The following is an 18,200-nucleotide window of genomic DNA, read 5'->3' on the forward strand; positions in this document are numbered from 1 at the left end:
CCATGACCGCCTCCAACTGGACGCTGGTGATGGAGGGCGAGTGGATGCTAAAATTGTGAGTGTGCCCGCCCCACACGCCACACTCTTCGCGCGGCTGCTCCCTATCCCGCGCCGCCACTCTACTCGACCTCGGGCCCCGGATCCGCCCTGCAAAAGACCTGCGGCGCCGGGTTGGGCCGCCCGCGCTGCGCATGCGCACCCAGACTGCTGCGGGGACAGCTTGGGGTGGAAAGTATCCCCCTGCCTTGCCGGCCCCTGCTTTGGGGAGAGTGTTTCAGTGATGCAGCAGTTTGCCGAGAGGAAGGGAGACAGTTTGCAATAAAGTGTGCTTTTATAGATATGTAGAAGAAGAAGCGCAGCCATTCAGTGACATTTATGTACAGTTATGAATACGTAGCACAGGCTAGGCAGGTTTTTAGTGAATAATTACAGCACAGTGAAAGCAAACCATTTATATAAAATATTTGAGTCTTCCTTTTGAAGACCTTGAGGTGTCATTGTGAAAATAAAACATTAACATGGGTGCCTTTAAAGTTTTAAAACAGGATTTCAAATAAATGTTAATGTTTGTTATTTTTAGAGGTAGACCTTCTGGGTAGATCATCACAGTTGTGCTAGTGTCATTAAAAAAAAAGACATTAACAGATTGCTCCTTTTGAACATCAGAAGATAAATGGTGGATAGTGCCATTGTTTGAAGGAGATGGGGAATTATATTTTTATGTTAGGAGAATGAAACGGATTTGCTGGTTGTAGCTTAAAATTAAACTTCTGGTAGTAAGGAAGTAACCATTTGAAAAGAGGTTTGATGTTGACAATGAGCAGGTATCTGAAAAGGCCTGAGAGACCTTCATAGTAAACTTGCAGGGGAAAGAAATATCTGGAAAAATGATTGCTGAAGCCACCTCACCTTAGGTGGCCTCAGACAACATTTATATTTGATCACTACTATTTTATAATTTTATGTTGAGGACACAGACACTCATAATATTAGATCTTTCCTCTTTTTATCCAAGAACAATTTCAGTTCCTTAAGTTTAGAGCTTAAGCAGTTGTCTATGGAGTGAAAACCTCAGTGTGAGATTGGGGCCAAAAGCTGTGTCCCATTGTTTACAGAGTTTAATGCATAGAATCCCTTCAAAGGTGCATTTACCTTTTGGTCACAAAGGGAATATTTGAGACCTCAAAATAATATGCCCTGTTATAATAAATCAGTGCAATTATTAGAGTGATAGTCACGAATAATTCATTAAAACACTCCACTTAACTACTTTGGATGGAAATGAGGAGGTCATATTTCATTTAAGACAGAAATGTTTTAAGTAACTGGGGCTTTGTATTAGGACTGCCATGTTTGTAAGAGTTTTAAAGAAATTATGGATTTTGTCAACCTATACTACAGAAAGTTCTTCTTTTAGTAGGTTCTGCACACAGTGGAATTTTTCTAGATGTCAATTTTGTGGTTAAAAATGAGTTTTTGTTATGTATGTGGTGACACTCAAGTCAAATGGCTTTCCTTATAGTTAATGACATCAACTTCTTTATGATTCTTTTGGATTTGCTTTTATTTATTTATTTATTTATTTTTGCAGTTTTTGGCCGGGGCTAGGTTTGAACCCGCCACCTCTGGTATATGGGGCTGGTGCCCTACTCCTTTTAGCCACAGGCACCACCCCTCTTTTTTTTTTTTTTTTTGTATTTGTTTTTTTTTTAAGTAAAAAAAATTTAAGAACACTAAAGCTGCAATAAGCTTATAAATGAGTGACCACCACCAACTCCCATGTTCGGCCATGTTGATGGCTCAAATTCTACTTTTTTATAAATACACAAGCCTAGACATAGTAATCTGTGGTCCAGGCTTGCTGCATGTCCACTTGTATGGCCTATACTTAAGGTGTGATGCAAGATGGGTCTTATAATCTGGAAATAACCTGTGTGGACAGTGAGGTCATTATAGGAAGCAAGGCTATAAAGGAAAGATGATTTAAACCATTCTATTCAATTTCTTTGTATTCATCAGAATCTCTTAAAGTGATCATCTAAAGACTATTATGGGTATTGTAATTTATTTTTCTTCATTTCTGCCTCTCCTCCCTGTGAAAAAATCCAAAGGTTTAAAAAATATAAAATTAGTTATATTCTCAGAACCATTATAGGCCTACTATAAATTTCTAAGAATTCATTCAGACCTCTAAAAAGTTAACAAATTTTTTTTCTGATGTATATAATAAAAACAAAGCTCCTTGTGGACACCTTTTCAGGTCATAGTGAATGGAGACTTTTGGGAGTCTGCAGATGATGTAAAGAAGCAAATTAGGAAGCTTTGTGATATTAAAAAAAAGTCATGATATTGTGAATGACAGTCTTTTATTTGTTCATTTGCTTATATGCTACCTTTTGGGAATATTTTTTTCTTTATATCCTATATCATGCACAGCTCTGTAATGTAATTTCTGGTTATATTGGTATAGAGAATTTAATTTATTTTTAAGGACTTTGCAGTGTTTGGCAGCTTTGAGATGTGAAAAGCTTCTATTAGGAAATTTAATTTGGTTACATTTTCTTTGTTTTTCAAACAGTCATTTTTTTTTATTTTTGCAATTGAATTTTCAGTTTTAGAAAAGCACTTCTCTGTTAAAGAGTCAGCTAGCTGTTATCACTTAAAAATGTGTGTACAGTGATTCGCCATTTCTATTCTGTAACCGTTTTTAAAAAATCTGAAAAATTCTCCATTACTACTTAATTTCTTCTAATGTCATGGCATTATTGTATACTGACTTTTTCTGTTCTTATTTGCTTTCATAGGTGGTTTACCCTTATTTCTGCCATGTCACTATGATTGACTTGCTGTGCTTTTCTGCTCACTTAACTTCTAATGCAGTTTGCCCTTTTTCTGAAATAGGAAGAATGATCTAATCTTTAAAATACTTTCTGATGCTTACTTTTCTTTATTTCCATTGTTTATACTATCCTTCATTCAGTTGTTTTGCTTAGCTGATACCAGTCTTTGAGAATACACTTTTATTCTTTTTAAATATGCAAGTATGCAATGTGATACATTCTGTGTACTGTTCTGTTGGCTTTTTCCTCCCAAAAGAATTAAGTAGAAATCCAAGTGGCTTAATTTTGACCTATCTACTTTCAAACTGACATCCATAGGAAAATTATATCTTTGGGTTAAATTTACCTCTGTAAAGCATATAGATCTTTATAAAGCACTGCATTTTCTTCCTTTGTTCTTAGGCTATTCATGTTTCAAAATTGAAATTAAACACCTGGTGATAAAGCAGAGCCTAATTTACTTCCCTAAGACATCTAGGTTTTAACTTTGTTTTTCCAGGATCTTCATATACCGGGAGAGAACCTTTTGAACATTATTACCTTAACTTGCCCATGTCACATAGTTATAATTTCTTACAGTTTAATAGATGGATTTATTGATTAAATGTTAGGCTCTGGGCCTGTAGCTCAGCTGCTAGGGCACCAGCCAAATACACCGAAGCTGGTGGGTTCAAATCCAGCCCGGGCCTGCCAAACAACAATGACTGACAACTATAACCAAAAATAGCTGGACGTTGTGGCCGGCACCTATAATCCCTGCTACTTGGGAGACTGAGGCAAGAGAATTGCTTAAGCTCAAAGAGTTTGGAGTTGCTGTGAGCTGTGACACCACAGCACTCTACCCAGGGTGACATAGTGAGACTCTGTTTAAAAAATAAAAAAAGATATTGTCATTCAGTGCTTCTTATGTGTAAAGTACAGGGTTGGGTATCTGAACAGGTGAGGATGAAGAGTTACAACCTTGATTATGAGAGTGCTCTGAAGGAAATAAGTAGTATAAGTCACGTGCATTTACCGAGCAAATGTTTACTTGGATGCTTCCTCTGTGCTAGGCGTTCATCAGTCCTTCTCAACAGGGCACTATTGACATTTTGGGTAGGACAGTTCTTTGGAGTACTGGGATGGCCCACACGTTGCAGAACCTTTGGTATCCCTGCCCATTACATTCTGGTAGTATACGCAGTCATGTGACAGCAAAACTATTACAGCCTCCGTTCCCTGTGCAAACTCTGAATGCCTCTAGGTACTGTTATGAGTATTAAAACATGGCAATAATTGATTTTAGATAGTTTCCACAGAGGGTTTAAAGCCTCATTAAAACTTGTCCTCCCCATCACCTCCATCATCCTCCTCCTCAGCATTGTCATCACAATCACAGTAAACAGCTACACTGCTTACATCACATTTCTAAACGCTACCTTAATGACCATTTTAACAATGTGGGAGTGGGTATCATTCCCATTCTTACTGACTGGAGATGAAAACTTGAAAAGTTCAAAGCTTTGGCCAAGATCCAATCCTTAGTAAGAAGTGGAGCTTAGCAGACCCCTATACAAGGCTGGGAGATAGTAAGGGGAGCCTGGAGGAAGGCACAGAGCCTAGCTGACTCTTGCTTAGGTCCTCATCTCGTGACAGGAGGCCTTGTTCCTGTAGGGTTCAGGGGCCCATCCATGCCGTACCATCTCTCTAGTTTCTGTAAATTAACGTTTTTATTATGTGCTTATTCCTGGCACTGCTCATCACTTAGGTATGTACCCCTGCCTTACCTATCCCAGACCCCAGGAGTATTCTTTCTTACTCTGCCTTGGTTGTATCTAACATGGTCCTTATCACAACTGGTAATTATACATTAATTTATATGGTTTAGTGCTAAGTTTTTCCTTGACTCTTCCGTTATAAGATTTTAAGTAGAAGAACAAAGTTTTTCGTCATCCTTGTTTATCTCCAGATTCTTAATAACTAACAACAAATACTTTTTGACTAAATGAATGAGTGCCTAATTGATGTTAGTTGTTTCTTTAATCAAGAGATTTTTCAAGTATATCCCTGAAGGGAACATCTGTATATATTTTCTTAATATTATGTACAATCACTATTCTCTCCCATTTGCTCCCTGCAGTAATATTTATTGTGATGTAGGACCTGCCAGGCCCTGTTCCAGGTACAAGTGATGCAGCAGTCACTGCCTTCGTGGAGTGTTCATTCTAGTGGAAGGAGTGAGTTCCTCTTTCTCTAGAGGTGTCATGGTTTTCAGAGAGCTGTCAGTTTTTATTTTTCCTTTACCTTTTTTGATAACATGTTCAAGCAGTGATTTTCTAATGAAATGCACTTGAGCATAAAGGTTTCAATTTCTTGAATCTTTCTGTATTTTCCAACAAGAAAAAATAACACTTAATGTAGTTGCGGTATCTTTTGTTGGCATTTTGATTTAACTTCATTTACTAAGTTGTAGAAAGATGAACTTACTATACTTTTCCTCTTCCTTGTTACAGAATATTCTGAGCATTTTGATTAAAGTGAAAATTAACTATCTCTCATAGAGCCAAGACAGAAGAAAAATTGCCTATTATTGGTCAATACAAGTTTACTTTTTAAAATGTCTTTCCAAACAATATATCCCTTCCTCTGAAATGTTTACTACGTCTAATGAAATGTTTAGTACACCTAATGAAACGTTTAGTACACTAGTTGACGTAACAGCCTACCACATTCAGTGAGTTCATACAGTAAAAGATTCAAGGTCTTTCAACCACCTGACATCTAGCAGAACCTCAGTGCATTTTTATACATGAATACTGACAAGGACAACAAAAGCTTGCTGTTGCATTTTATTCTAGAAATGGTTAAAAACATTGGACTGACAATGTGTTTTGGTTATCTAGAATATATTTCCAAATATCTTTATGAAGTTTTCTAATTTAATGTACCAGTGTGACCCTTTCAAAGTTTTTTTTGTTGTTGTTGCGGTTTTTTGCCAGGGCTGGTTTGAACCTGTCACCTCCAGTATATGGGGCTGGTGCCCTAATCCTGGAGCCACAGGCACCACCCTCCGCCTTTCAAAGTTTTAATGGAAAATATACTAGGTTATAGTTTCTGTGATGATAATGGAGCTAATTCTTCCTGGAGGCTCTTAAATCAAAGAATGATTATGTATAAGGGACAACGCTATGGCAGTTAGATCTTTTATGGTTCTTAGGAGAAGACTGCTACTGTGAATTAGTTTTAAATAATTTATAAATGGAGATCATGTTCAGTTCTTTCTGATGAGTTTTATTCATGCATACATGCATATGTATATAAATTATATATAGATTGTAAATTATAAATATATATATATGTGTACACATAGAGATGAGAGAAAGAGAAGGGCATGGAGATTATATGACTTACCCTTGCATTCATTTCACCCCTGAAAGTCTTTTACTTACAGTAGGTTCTGAATTCCTGTCTAATTGGTATCTTTTAGATACAAAAGAATACTAAGAATTTTAAAAGCTGCAGCAACCAGTTCCCACACCACAAACTCAGAGCTGGCTTATGTCCACCACTGAAAGAACATCTTGGTGCATCCCAGCATAATCAGCTCTGATTAAATCTCTGAAACAAGGGCATTAGCAATGCCGACCAGTGGGTAGCAGCTATATAGAAAGTGTCACATCTGAAATTACCTCAGTGGAATATCTGAGGGTAGATAATATTATATGTATGTATATTTCAAGGTCATGTCACCAAAAGCCTACTTTGCCTGTTTGGCAGTGCGGATGCAAAGTCAGATGAGTACCTGCATCCTAAGTGTCTGGAAACCTAACAGTATTGCAAGTGTAATTTGTAGTATGAGTGCTCTTAATATGTGCCAGCTTTACATGTGACATCTAGCTTTCTAAGGTAGCTACTGTTATACACCATTTTATAGCTGAGCCCTGGAGACATTATTAACTACCCAAAGTCACATGGTTAGTTTCTGATTGGTCTCTCTGATTCCTCTGGCATAACCTCTTGAAATGTACTCACTTCAATCTTTCTTTCCTTATTGTTTTCTCCTCTAAAATTTGCCAACAGTCTGACTGAACCTCACTTCATCTGCTATTTGGATATTTAGAAAATATGTAGAAAATAACTTTTCTTAGTACACTTGTTTATTTAGCAAACATTTATTGAGCACCCATTGTAAACCAGGAATATACTTTGCTGTGGTTATAGAGAAATAAATGTTTTTAAAAATGTTTTAAAAATATCTATCTTTAAAGAAGGCTGGATCCCAAGGCTTGGACAGTGAGCTGTAATGGGAAGATGACTGAGCTTTTTTGCATTGGGCTATGAAATAGTCTTTTCTAGTTACTGAGTTAGGGAGGGAGAGCAACTGTGCTGTTTCTGGGGCCTAGCTGGAGAAAGAAATGTATGCTTCAGCTTTGGGCAGCCCTTTCAATTTTCAATGCCTATCTCAAAATACATGCATCCCTTCCCCGAGTCCTGCCTCCATCACCTTTTATAATGCGAAAAAGCAAATTTTCCCAGATTTCAGGTTTGTGTATTTGTTGTTTAGCAAAGTTGGTTTCTGTACATCATTGCATCCACTTTTGAATGTTATTTATAAACATGCTTATGCAGAGTTCAAGATTTTAAAAGAATATGTAAATGACAACCTGAGAGTCACCTTTGTGCCTAAATCTTTTCAGAATTTGATGAGTTTCCTGCTTTCTGCCTGACTTTGTTTCCTTCCTAAGGCACTCATATGCCTGTGAATATGTATTTTGTTTTGTTAACACGCATTTTTTTCCCTCACTTCGCCCCCTTACTTCTTTAATAGAGAAATAATAGGTGTCACATTTCATAAAAACAATTTAGAGATGGAAAAAGTGACAGATAAATTGTAGGGAATTGGCATTTTTAAATTGCTCAGCCTACTCATCTACAAGTTAATGTATTTCTCTATTGAATCAAGTCTTTATTATGAAAAATTTTAAACAGGTACAAAAATAGGAGTTGTTGAGGGAACCACTGTTATCTGTGATCAGGGTTCAGCAGTTACCTGTCTAAGGACAATACTTTTTTATCTGTACCTCTTGTCCTTTGTTTCCCTTGGTGATATAATTTACACACTATTACATTCATCAATTGTACATGAACAATTTAGTAAGATCAAGTCTTTTTTAAGTCTGTTTTCACTCAATATTTTGACGTGAGTTAGATTTTTTTAAAAACTTTAAGCAGATTTTAAAAATATATCTAGTTGTTGGTGGCATTCTGAAATATTATTGAAGTGCTTGATTTTTTTTTTTTTTTTTTGGAGTATCCTGTTCTATTTTGTAAGCATTGATCTATTTGTTTTATTTACTGCCTTTATCTGCTGGGTATCATGAAGCAAAACACAGTGTTTCTCTACTTGTGCCAAAGTATTTTCGTGACATTCAGTAAATGTTAATTTTCCTTTGAATTGTGTCCTGTTAGTGTTATAAAATGGATTCCCAGCATACGATGCTGTTTGTTCATGACATTACATGTGAAGTATGGCCTTGCCAGCTCTTGAAATGTCTATAAGGCTTATTTGATCTCAATTCTTTCTAATTTCAAGGGTTATCTTCCCTTCTATACTAGTTTCCCTAGACTGCTGTAACAAATTACTACAAACCCTATGGCTTTAAACAATTGAAATTTATTCTCTCATCATTCTGGAGGTCAGAAGTCCAAATTTGGAGTGTAGGCAGGGTTGGTGTCCTTTGGAGGTTCTATGGAAGGATTCATTCCAGTGCTGTTCCCTGGCTGCTGGTGGCTGATGTCAATCCTTGGCTTATAGCTACTTGACTCCAGTCTCTGCCTCCATTTTTACATGGCTTTTCCCTGTTCTTCTCTGTCAAATCACCCTCTTCTTTCTCCTGTGGGAACAACTGTGTTTGGTTTTAGGATTCACCTTAAACCCAGGATTATCTCATTCTGAGATCCTTAATTTAATTATACCCACAAAGACTCTTAGTCCAAATAAGGTCACATTTACAAGTACCAGACTTACCTTTCCAGGGATTACTGTTCAGTTCACTACACTTCTCTGGATTTTCATTTTGGCACCTACAGACAAAATGCTGGAGAACATTGGGCTTTGTGGTCTGAGTATTTGCTGTGTTTTCCAGGACATGGGAGGATAAAAGGAGGCCACTAACACATTGCCAGGATGGCTGCCCAGCCTTCCAGTTCTCTTTACTTTCATCTTGTCTTTCCTTGACCAAGGATCTGCAGGGCTTCCAGGAGAGATTTTTCTAAGCTGTAAATCTGATCATAATGCTATTACCTCTTAGGGCTTATCATGGAGCTTCAAATGAGATCCTGGCTCCTAATGCAACTTTCTAACAACCATGGATGATGTCTTCACCCTGGCAACTCAGTGCTCTGAGCCTTCATGCATCCTGTTCTCTCTGCTCAGATGCGAACATTCCCTGATCTCTGGCTGGCTGTTACTCTTACTTTAGATCTCAGCACAGAGATTCCTCTCTCCTGGGCCCTTGTGATACACCCCTGCCCCTCAGTGGCTCCATACATCTGTTCCATAGGCTCAATCATAGCATTTGCTGTCTGGTTTGTATTTACCCCAGTGCTTAGAGATAATCCGGAGATGTTCAGCTCTGGATTTTATGATCCACGAGGATGGTAGTTGTGAAGCGTTCTGAAAGGGAAAGTAGAAAGTGTCGGATAGAACTGGGTTAGGCTTTAGTTTTAAATGTTTCAAAACTACCACGGATGGATCTTCAGATGTTTGGGAACGTTCTTGACTCTCAAGCAATAGATCTTGTTTCTACACACGAGAGCTGTAGGTTAGATAGATCTAAAACCAGTTTGGCAAGTTTAGGAACATCCTTGCAAAATCTGTCCTATTTAGTGGAGCAGTAAAAATTCACTGATAAAAAGTATATGGGGAGTGACAAAATTGCACAAAAAACATTGAAATAAACTGTTTTATATATTATAATAATCAAATTTTTCCTAAGGAACTGACATTTATACATTAAATCTTATGGCAGGGAATGTGATTTTGTTTTTTTGTCAAGTGACTTTCGAAAAGCTTGTTTTTATACCTTAGTTAAAAATTATTTTTTAAATTTAAATACTCCTGTATTTTGTTTTACAGATTTTTTGCATATGTTTACATTGATTAGCTGTTCTTCTCTTGTAGTTATGCTCCGTGGTGTCCTTCCTGCCAGCAGACTGATTCAGAATGGGAGACTTTTGCAAAGAATGGTGAATCACTTCAAATCAGTGTGGGGAAGGTAGATGTCATTCAGGAACCAGGTACTGTAAATGTTGAACGTTAAATATAAAAGTTTAACAACTTATTTTGAATTTCTTTGAGTATATAGAAAAGTTAAAAGACTGGGATAGGGATTACCAGTGAACTGACTACCTTTTATCAAAGGAGTATTTTGGCACGTCTGGGTATATGTATATGTACACATTTACACGTACATATTTGCACATATATATAATACATTAATTTACTGAGCCATTTGAAAGTAAGTTGTAGACATCATGATAATTTATCCTTCAATCCTTTACCATTTTAAAATCTTTTCAATTATGGATGGCGCCTGTGGCTCAAAGAAGTAGGGTGCTGGCCCTATATACCGGAGGTGGTGGGTTCAAACCCAGCCCCGACCAAAAACTGCAAAAAAAAGAGTAAATAAATAAAACCTGAATTATTTCTCATATGTATTTTTGTAGTTTTTTTGAACTGTTTCAGTCATGACTTAGAAATTGCATTTGGTGATTAGTCTTTTTAGTCTCTCTCAATCTGGAATTATCCTTCATTTTTTCCATGATATTGATATTCTGAAACAAAGAGTCATAGATTTTCTTAGGTGTTTCCTTGTGACATTTAAAAGAATATATATAATATTTTCTTCATTTTCTATAAACTGGAAGTTTGAGTCTAGAGCCATGATTTAGGTTAAACACTTAATGGCAAGAGTACTTCACAGATGATGCTGTGACATCATTCATACTGCTTCTTACCAGAAGCTACCTGCTGTCACATTCGTGATGTTAAGTTTGAGTGCTTGGTTAAGGTGGTGGCACTAAATAGCTCAGTTGTGAAGAAATAACCCTACTCGTGCTTAGCAAGTAATCTGTGGGATGATACTTGGGGGTTTTAAGATCCCTGATGTTCTTGGCTGAATCAGACATTTCCCTGTGGGTTCCAGAATGGTGAACTTCTAATTCTGTCATTCCATCTACACTGGTTACCTGCCAGTGATGTATTTTTTCAGGAGAAAGAAAGAATTGTTCTTACCCCAAGAATAAAGAGAGATATAGGAGATTGTTTTAAATTCTCAAAAGATATCACACAATAAATTTGTAGTTCTGAAATAACTTTGCATATTATACACATATATAAATTGAGAAGAAACATTTGCCTTTTATGATTTAAATCTCTAAAATTTGGCTGTTTTCAAATTTTAGCAGTCATCTTTTCTTATCAACATTCATTTTCTATTTACTGCATTCTTATATTAGGAAAAAAAAAGATAGGTGTCAAAGGATAAACTATTCACTTTTCTGTAATTATTGTGAGTTCAAAACCCACAAAGTAACAAAGACCGATTACTTGGACAACAAATTGGATAGTGTGTGTTAAAATTGATATAACAGCTGGTGGCAGTGGTTAATGCCTATAATCTTAACACTATGGGAGGCCAAGGCAAGGAGGATCACTTGAAGCCATGAGTTTAAGCAACGTAGTGAAATCTGGGCAACGTAGTGAAAACTTGTCTCTATGAAAAATAAGAAAAATCATCTGAGAATGGTGGTGCCCAGCTGTAGTCCCAGCTGCAGTCCCAGCTGCTCAGAAGGCTGAGGTAGGAGAATCACTTGAGCTTAGGAGTTCTAGGCTGCATTGAACTGTGATTGCACACCTGTACTCTAACCTGGGCAACAGAGCAAGATCCTGTCTCAAATAAAAAAAAAAAATGAGCAAAATAAAATTGGAGAGAAATTTATATTAAAAGGTTTAACTCCTCAAGCCTCCATCTTAGTAAGCATTTGAAGCTAAGGCACCTCTGCCCGTCCTCTTATTTAGAAATAGACACTATTAGGTCATGTTTTTTGCTGTCATAATGTGTTATTCTGTTTGGAGACCAAATCATTTTAATTACATTTTTGCAAAAAACTTATACTCTTTTAGTACTTTGTGAGTGTAGTAAAATCAGGTATAAGACTTGTTATTAGTGTTTTATAATGTATTTCTTAAGATTGTAGCTGGCCCATGTACATTTCAGTTATTTTGTATACCTGCCATGAATTTACTGCATGATTTGAATTAAAATAATTAGCCTTGTCATGGTATCACAAAGCTAAGGTTTAATTAAATGTAGTCTTTTAATCTGATAATATAGACTTATAGCTGTTTTTTTCCATTGTGAATGTATATATACATTCTTGATAATGAAAAGAGAATTGAAAATATTTTTAAAACATTCAGTTTTGACTCATAATTTATATAAAGCTAAATTATATATACACTTCTAATACTCATTGAAGAAGGAAAAATCAAATAGTGAAGCAACAAAGTCTAATAAACAAAAGGTGATTATTTTGTGTATTAGAACAATTTTTTTAAGGCGGGGGCTCTAGAATTCCTTTAAATAACAAAGATTTAGGAAGTGCGAATCACAAATAAAAATTAGAAGATGAAATTCTCCTACCTGTGTGATTGTTGGAATGGCCTATAGAATTTTTCACTTTACGTTATATTGCTTAAATTTATAATTATACTTTGAATTACAAGCCTAATGCTTTCAATTAATCTGTTAATAGGAATTAGGAACAATGTTTATTCAACAAATATATGAGGTTCTACCAAGGACCAGACCGGTTCTAGATACCAGTGATGCAGAAGTGACTAAGGAAGCCAGAGGCCTGACTCCTTGTTAGCTTACTTCCTAGGGAAGGAGATGAATGGTAACAGAGATAAATAGGCAAACAGTGCCAGACGGTGATAAGGACTGTGAAGAAAAATGAAATGGGGTAAAAATTTAGAAAATGATGAAGCTAATTTTAAGAATCTGAAGGCCTGGTAAGCACTATTTAACCAGAGTACTTGATAAATTGAATTTCTGAAAGTCTTTCAGGAGGAGCATTCCAGACCAGCAAATCCCCCATGCAGGTGGGAATGTACTTGGCTTGTTTGTGGAACAGGGTGACAAGATAACGGAAATGGAGAGGTAGCTAGGGACCAGACTACACAGAATCTTGTTGGTGTAGCAAAGAGAGTAGATTTTATATAAAGTATGATAAAAAAAGGAAGCTACTGGGAGGTTTGAACAGGGAGAGTAACATATGACTTAGGTTTACAAAGAGTTCCTTTGCTACTCTGTGAACAAATGGATCACAGAGGGTCAGAAATAGGAGAAGAGTAAGGAGAGGTTAGCACAGCAGTCTAGAAAGAGAAGATGGTGGCTTGGACTTGGAGCAGAAAAGGTAAGTGGTTGGATTCGAGATACTAGGATTCCTGCTGGATTAGTTGTGGGACTCTATAGAGACTGAGCTGAAGCAGGTTTGGGACAGGGGTTAAGTTCTGGATATTAAATAGACTTATAGGTAAGATATAGATGGTATTTGGAGCTAGGGGAGGGATTGAGATTACCAAGGGACTGTGTGCTAGAGAAGTGAGAAATGGGCATTCCATTCAGAAGTAGAAAAGTCGTAGCGAGGAAAAGGTACAGTCAGTGAGGTGGGAAGGAGAAGGTGGGAGCCCAGTGAAGAGAGGTGTCTGATGTCACACTAACTCACTGGCTGACCTCTGAGGCAGTTTGCCCTGACATGGAAACATTTTGACTAGTTACTTCATTTTTACAAAATCTAATGTCCAAAATGAACAGTAGAAAACCAGTGAAACGACATTGATCATTTTTCCTGTGGTCAAGTCCTTTACTGGATATTTATGTATGCAAATTTCCATTTGCTTATAGATCTCCATAAATATATTTCTTACAGCCTTGCTACTGGAGTGCTAGTAAGGAATAATTTGAATTTCTTTTCACTTCAAGTAAAATTTAAAAAGACTGAAGTAGAAGAATGTTTGAAGTGTTTGTGCATACTCTTTAGCTATGTCTATAACTCCTCTATCAATTTGTCTAATTAGAGATTCTTTTAGATATTTTAAATAGAAAATAAGGTCTTAGAATTATCAAGGGATCATAAACATTTTTCTTTTTTCAAATGAGAGGTAGAAGTCCAGGAAAGGGCAGGCCTTAGATTAGGTTACACCTGTTCAATATTGCATGGATCAGGTGATGTTTTAGTCGAGCTGAATTTAGGAAATTAAATTTAATGAGTATGTACTTGACCCTTCTGTTCCATGCAGGTGAGCTTAGTTGTCAAGGATAGCAAAACAGCATCTGCTCAGAGTTGACCTGTTGGTAGATGGCTATTTCACTGTTAGAGGCAAAGTATATCTCTACCACAGCCAAGAAAAAGCATTGTGTTTAAAACTACCACTTAAAATACAGAAACCAATTTAGTTTATTGTATTTCAGTTAGTGTTATATTTCTAATTTTTTAACTGTAGAAAAGGTCTTTTGTGTTCTTTTATGTTGACAACTTTATTTCAGTCTTAAAGGTAAGGTTTGCTGTACCTTTTGTTCACTGTTTCCCTTCTGCTGCTGTCTTTGGTGGTAATAACTCACGTTCAGTGAGCGTTTACTTCCACCTGTAATTGTAACACACCTTGACTGTGTTTTAGCTTCATAACAGCCCTATGAAGAACAGACTGTTTATTTCTATTCTAAAAAACTGAGACTCAGTAATGTTTAGCAACATGTCCAAGGTAACATAGCGAATAAATAGAATAAAAAACTATTAGCTATCTCTGTTTATTTAATTCTTAAATAATTTCTGTTGTGTTTTTGTATATCAAAATATAATTCCCTACTTACTGTTTACTTTCTCTAAACTTTTTAAACTTTCTCTTTTGCTATATATGTTTAAGTTTTTTTAGTAAGGAATTAGGTTTTCTTTGCATTCTGATTTTATAACTTTTTTATGTTGTATTACAGTCTTTATTTTAAAATGGAAAAGGCTACAGAAATTTTGGGAAGCTTTGTGTTCAGACTTTTGTCTCTTTTACTTAAAAGCTTAGGAGTAGACTTGGTTCTTCCACACTGAAGTTTTTGTAGTGAAATATATTTTCTATAAGAACATATAAAGTATTTGAAAGAGCATATTAAAAAATGCTTTGGATTTTCTAGCATTTATTAAAATGCCATTTATTCTGATAAATGTGAAATCTAAATAAGAACCCTTTAAGAAGTGATGAGTTATTTATTTTGTTCATTCCATTTTCAAAGGTCAAGTAAAACACCTCCCTAAAAATCATAACTGTCCTTAAATAAAATTATTGTGTAGTCAGAAAAACGTGAGAGATAAAACTGTAATAATTATTTTAAACCAAAGATATGTAGTAATTTCTAATTACTTAGGAATTTTTCCCTGGCAAGGTATAGTTGGAAGTATACTGTGGGCTCCCTTGTTCCCCAGTAGAGTAGAATTCCAAGCATTGTCAGAGGTGAAATTGTCCTTAGATGGAGGTGCTTGTTACAGTTCTCAGTTGGGCATCATTTCAGGTCACTTGTGTCTGTGTTACTGCTGATACAACTTTTTTTTCAATGTACAGTGAGAAATTTATATAGTAAATGTTTCTTTTTGTGACATTAACTTTAACCCTGAATACTATATTTTCTTTTAAGGATCACAGAGATGTTTTTAGAGTCCACTTGGTGTATTGTGAAATAAAATAGAAAATCCTTTTGTGAGAAGACTTACTGTTAATTATTATACTGAATATGAATTTAATTCATAAAATGGCAAAAAATGAATTTCCCACGTCATTAAAAGTAAAACATTAGTGTTTTGAATTGAAAGTTACCAAATAATTGCACAAAGTAAAATTTGAGTAACTTGATTTAAATAGATAATTTGATTTTGTCTGGATTGTTCTTCCATGGAAAAGGCAGTAGTGATGGGAAATGTTAAAATGCCATTTTTCCACGCCGGCCAGAAGGATCCTTTAGTTCTTCTCATTCCTGGTGCCCACAAAAATACGCTTATTTGTAAGTACTATTTCTTTATACACATGTGAAAGGCAGGGATCTGTGCTGTACGCCCTTGTTCAGGTCTTGGCTGCATGCCAGGTTTCTCTGTCATTGTTTTCTGTTTATAGTTCTAATTGTGCTTATGCCATTAAATTCTTTCCCTTTACCATTAGACTATAGTAGCAGCTCTGTCTAAACAAAGACTGTACATATTTTTGCATATCTATGAGTCTTGAGCACTTGTCACAGTCACTGAAACAAAGTAGGTACTCATTTAATATTTGCTGAATAACTAAGGGCTGTATTTGTTTTCACGTGCATGTAGCATAGCTTTTGCTTAAGGACTTTGTGTTCAGTGAAAGTTTGCCAAGACTAACTTGAAAAAATGTAGTTCATGTACATACATTTCATTTATTTGAAAATCTTGTAAGTATGTAAAGATTATATGTGATCTTTATGTGATCTATAATATTTTATGTTTTTTATTGTTCTTTTTAAATTTATAACTCATGTAGTAATATCTATAGTTTGTTGAGTCCTTCACAATGTGCCAGTGTGCTGAGCTCTTAATATACGTGATCTAATCTAACTTCAGAACAGTTAGTCCTTAATATACCTATTTTCCAGATCAGGTGACTGAAACTCAGAAAAGTTAAATAATTAATCTAAATTCGGAATGTTAGTAATTGGGGAAGTTAGTATTTAACCCATATTCTACGACTCTAAATCCTTCAGCTTTCACACACTCCCAGAGTGATGCACAAACTGGGAAATGCCAGGGTAACACATAAAGACAAGTTGTGTCAGTGATTAGAAAGTGTTAATCAAAGTGGGTAGAAATGAAATTTCTCTAATGCAAAAATAAATAGTATATGTGATTCAGTAATTGCAGTGGTTTTCATGTGATGATGAAAGCAATCTCAAGGAAGCTTTTTCTTGGAATGTAAGTCCATGGGTTTGACTTGTGACCTTTCTGTGTTTATGCTTCTTGTAGGTTTGAGTGGCCGCTTCTTTGTCACCACTCTACCAGCATTTTTTCAGTAAGTTTAAATACTCTTCTGCCCTTGCAAAGATTAGAAATTGATAGATGTGTGCCAGGAAGTCTAAGTTGTTTTCCATGGCTTCAGCTTTATGCTGAAGGGGATAAAGACTGTTCTGCTCTGAGGAGAGTATGGAGAAGGGGACATGATTTCAGCAGGGGATATGGGGAGCAGTGGTCGGAGAAAATGTCTCTGGTGATATCAAAGGGATAATTGTTAAGGAATGGGTTAAGCCAGTAAGCTGGAGTAAGTCTTTCCAGGCAAAGGAAGAGCATGTGAAAGCCCAGGATAAAATGAGATTCTTTCGGAGAACTTTAACTCATTCTGTTTGACTGGCCTACAAGGTACTGTTGGGCATAGGAGTGGAAAGAGGAAAGAGAAAAGGGGGTGGATTCCAGCGCTAGTTAGGAGGTTGGATCATTCTGACATGATGACAGAAATGGGAAGGAAAAGTCTGTGATGGCTATCAGTAGGCCATGTGCAACTAATAAATGTCTTACCTACCCTCAAGATAAGGGAACCATTAGGTTAAGATGAAGTTTGGAAGATAGAAAAATGGAAAGATAGTACCACGTGCCTGTGCTAATTCCAAATGGAGAAGTTTAAGGGACAGTTGGATATCAGGATTTAGTGCTCATAAAAAAGGTTTAAACTGGTGATACATTTTTGGTATTTCTCAGTATAAAGTGTATAATTATTGAAGTATCTGGAGACAACACATATGGTGGGAAGAGAAGCAGGTCAAAGGTTGAACCTGGGTTTGAACAACATTAGGACATCTGCAGAAGAAGACAGTTAGTGACCCTTAAGTGGAATGGTCAAGTAGTAAGAAGAGGTCCAGAGAGCTTGCGGCATGAAAGCCATGCCCCAGGAGGAAGGAAGTGGAGTTGAGCAGTGGCAATGTGAATGATAGATGGAGGGGAGGCAGCAGAAAAGTGTCCCATGGATTGGGGCCCTTGTCGTCATTAGAGACTCCCATCCTGGGAGCAGTTACAGTGGAGTCAAGGGAGCAGAATGAGTAATAGCAGAAAATGGCCAGTGTACACTTCTCTTGGGAGACTTGATAATGGCAAGAAGGAAAGAGGAAGGGAAGGCTGAGGGGGGATATGAGGGGAAGGGAAGGCTGAAGGGGGGTATGTGAGGAAGGGAAAGCTGAAGGGGGATGTAAGAGGAAGGGAAGGCCGAAGGGGTATGTGAGGAAGGGAAGGCTGAAGGGGGATGTGAGAGGAAGGGAAGGCTGAAGGGGG

The 18,200-nt window shown here is 36.5% G+C and overlaps 1 protein-coding gene across 1 annotated transcript in view; it reads left to right on the forward strand.

Annotated features, from left to right (window-relative positions):
• Positions 1-2: 2 nt before the first annotated feature.
• The window catches only part of TMX4 (thioredoxin related transmembrane protein 4), a 37,939-nt gene continuing 19,741 nt past the window's right edge, over positions 3-18,200 (forward strand). Inside the window, exons 1-3 of the mRNA XM_003788206.3 lie at positions 3-55; positions 10,003-10,118; positions 16,908-16,953. Coding sequence (XP_003788254.3) covers positions 3-55; positions 10,003-10,118; positions 16,908-16,953 — 215 coding nt within the window. The remainder of the gene's footprint in view (positions 56-10,002; positions 10,119-16,907; positions 16,954-18,200) is intronic.

The sequence above is a fragment of the Otolemur garnettii genome, unplaced genomic scaffold (genome assembly GCF_000181295.1).
Source record: "Otolemur garnettii isolate 467f Iridium unplaced genomic scaffold, OtoGar3 scaffold00025, whole genome shotgun sequence".
Classification (NCBI taxonomy): domain Eukaryota; kingdom Metazoa; phylum Chordata; class Mammalia; order Primates; family Galagidae; genus Otolemur; species Otolemur garnettii.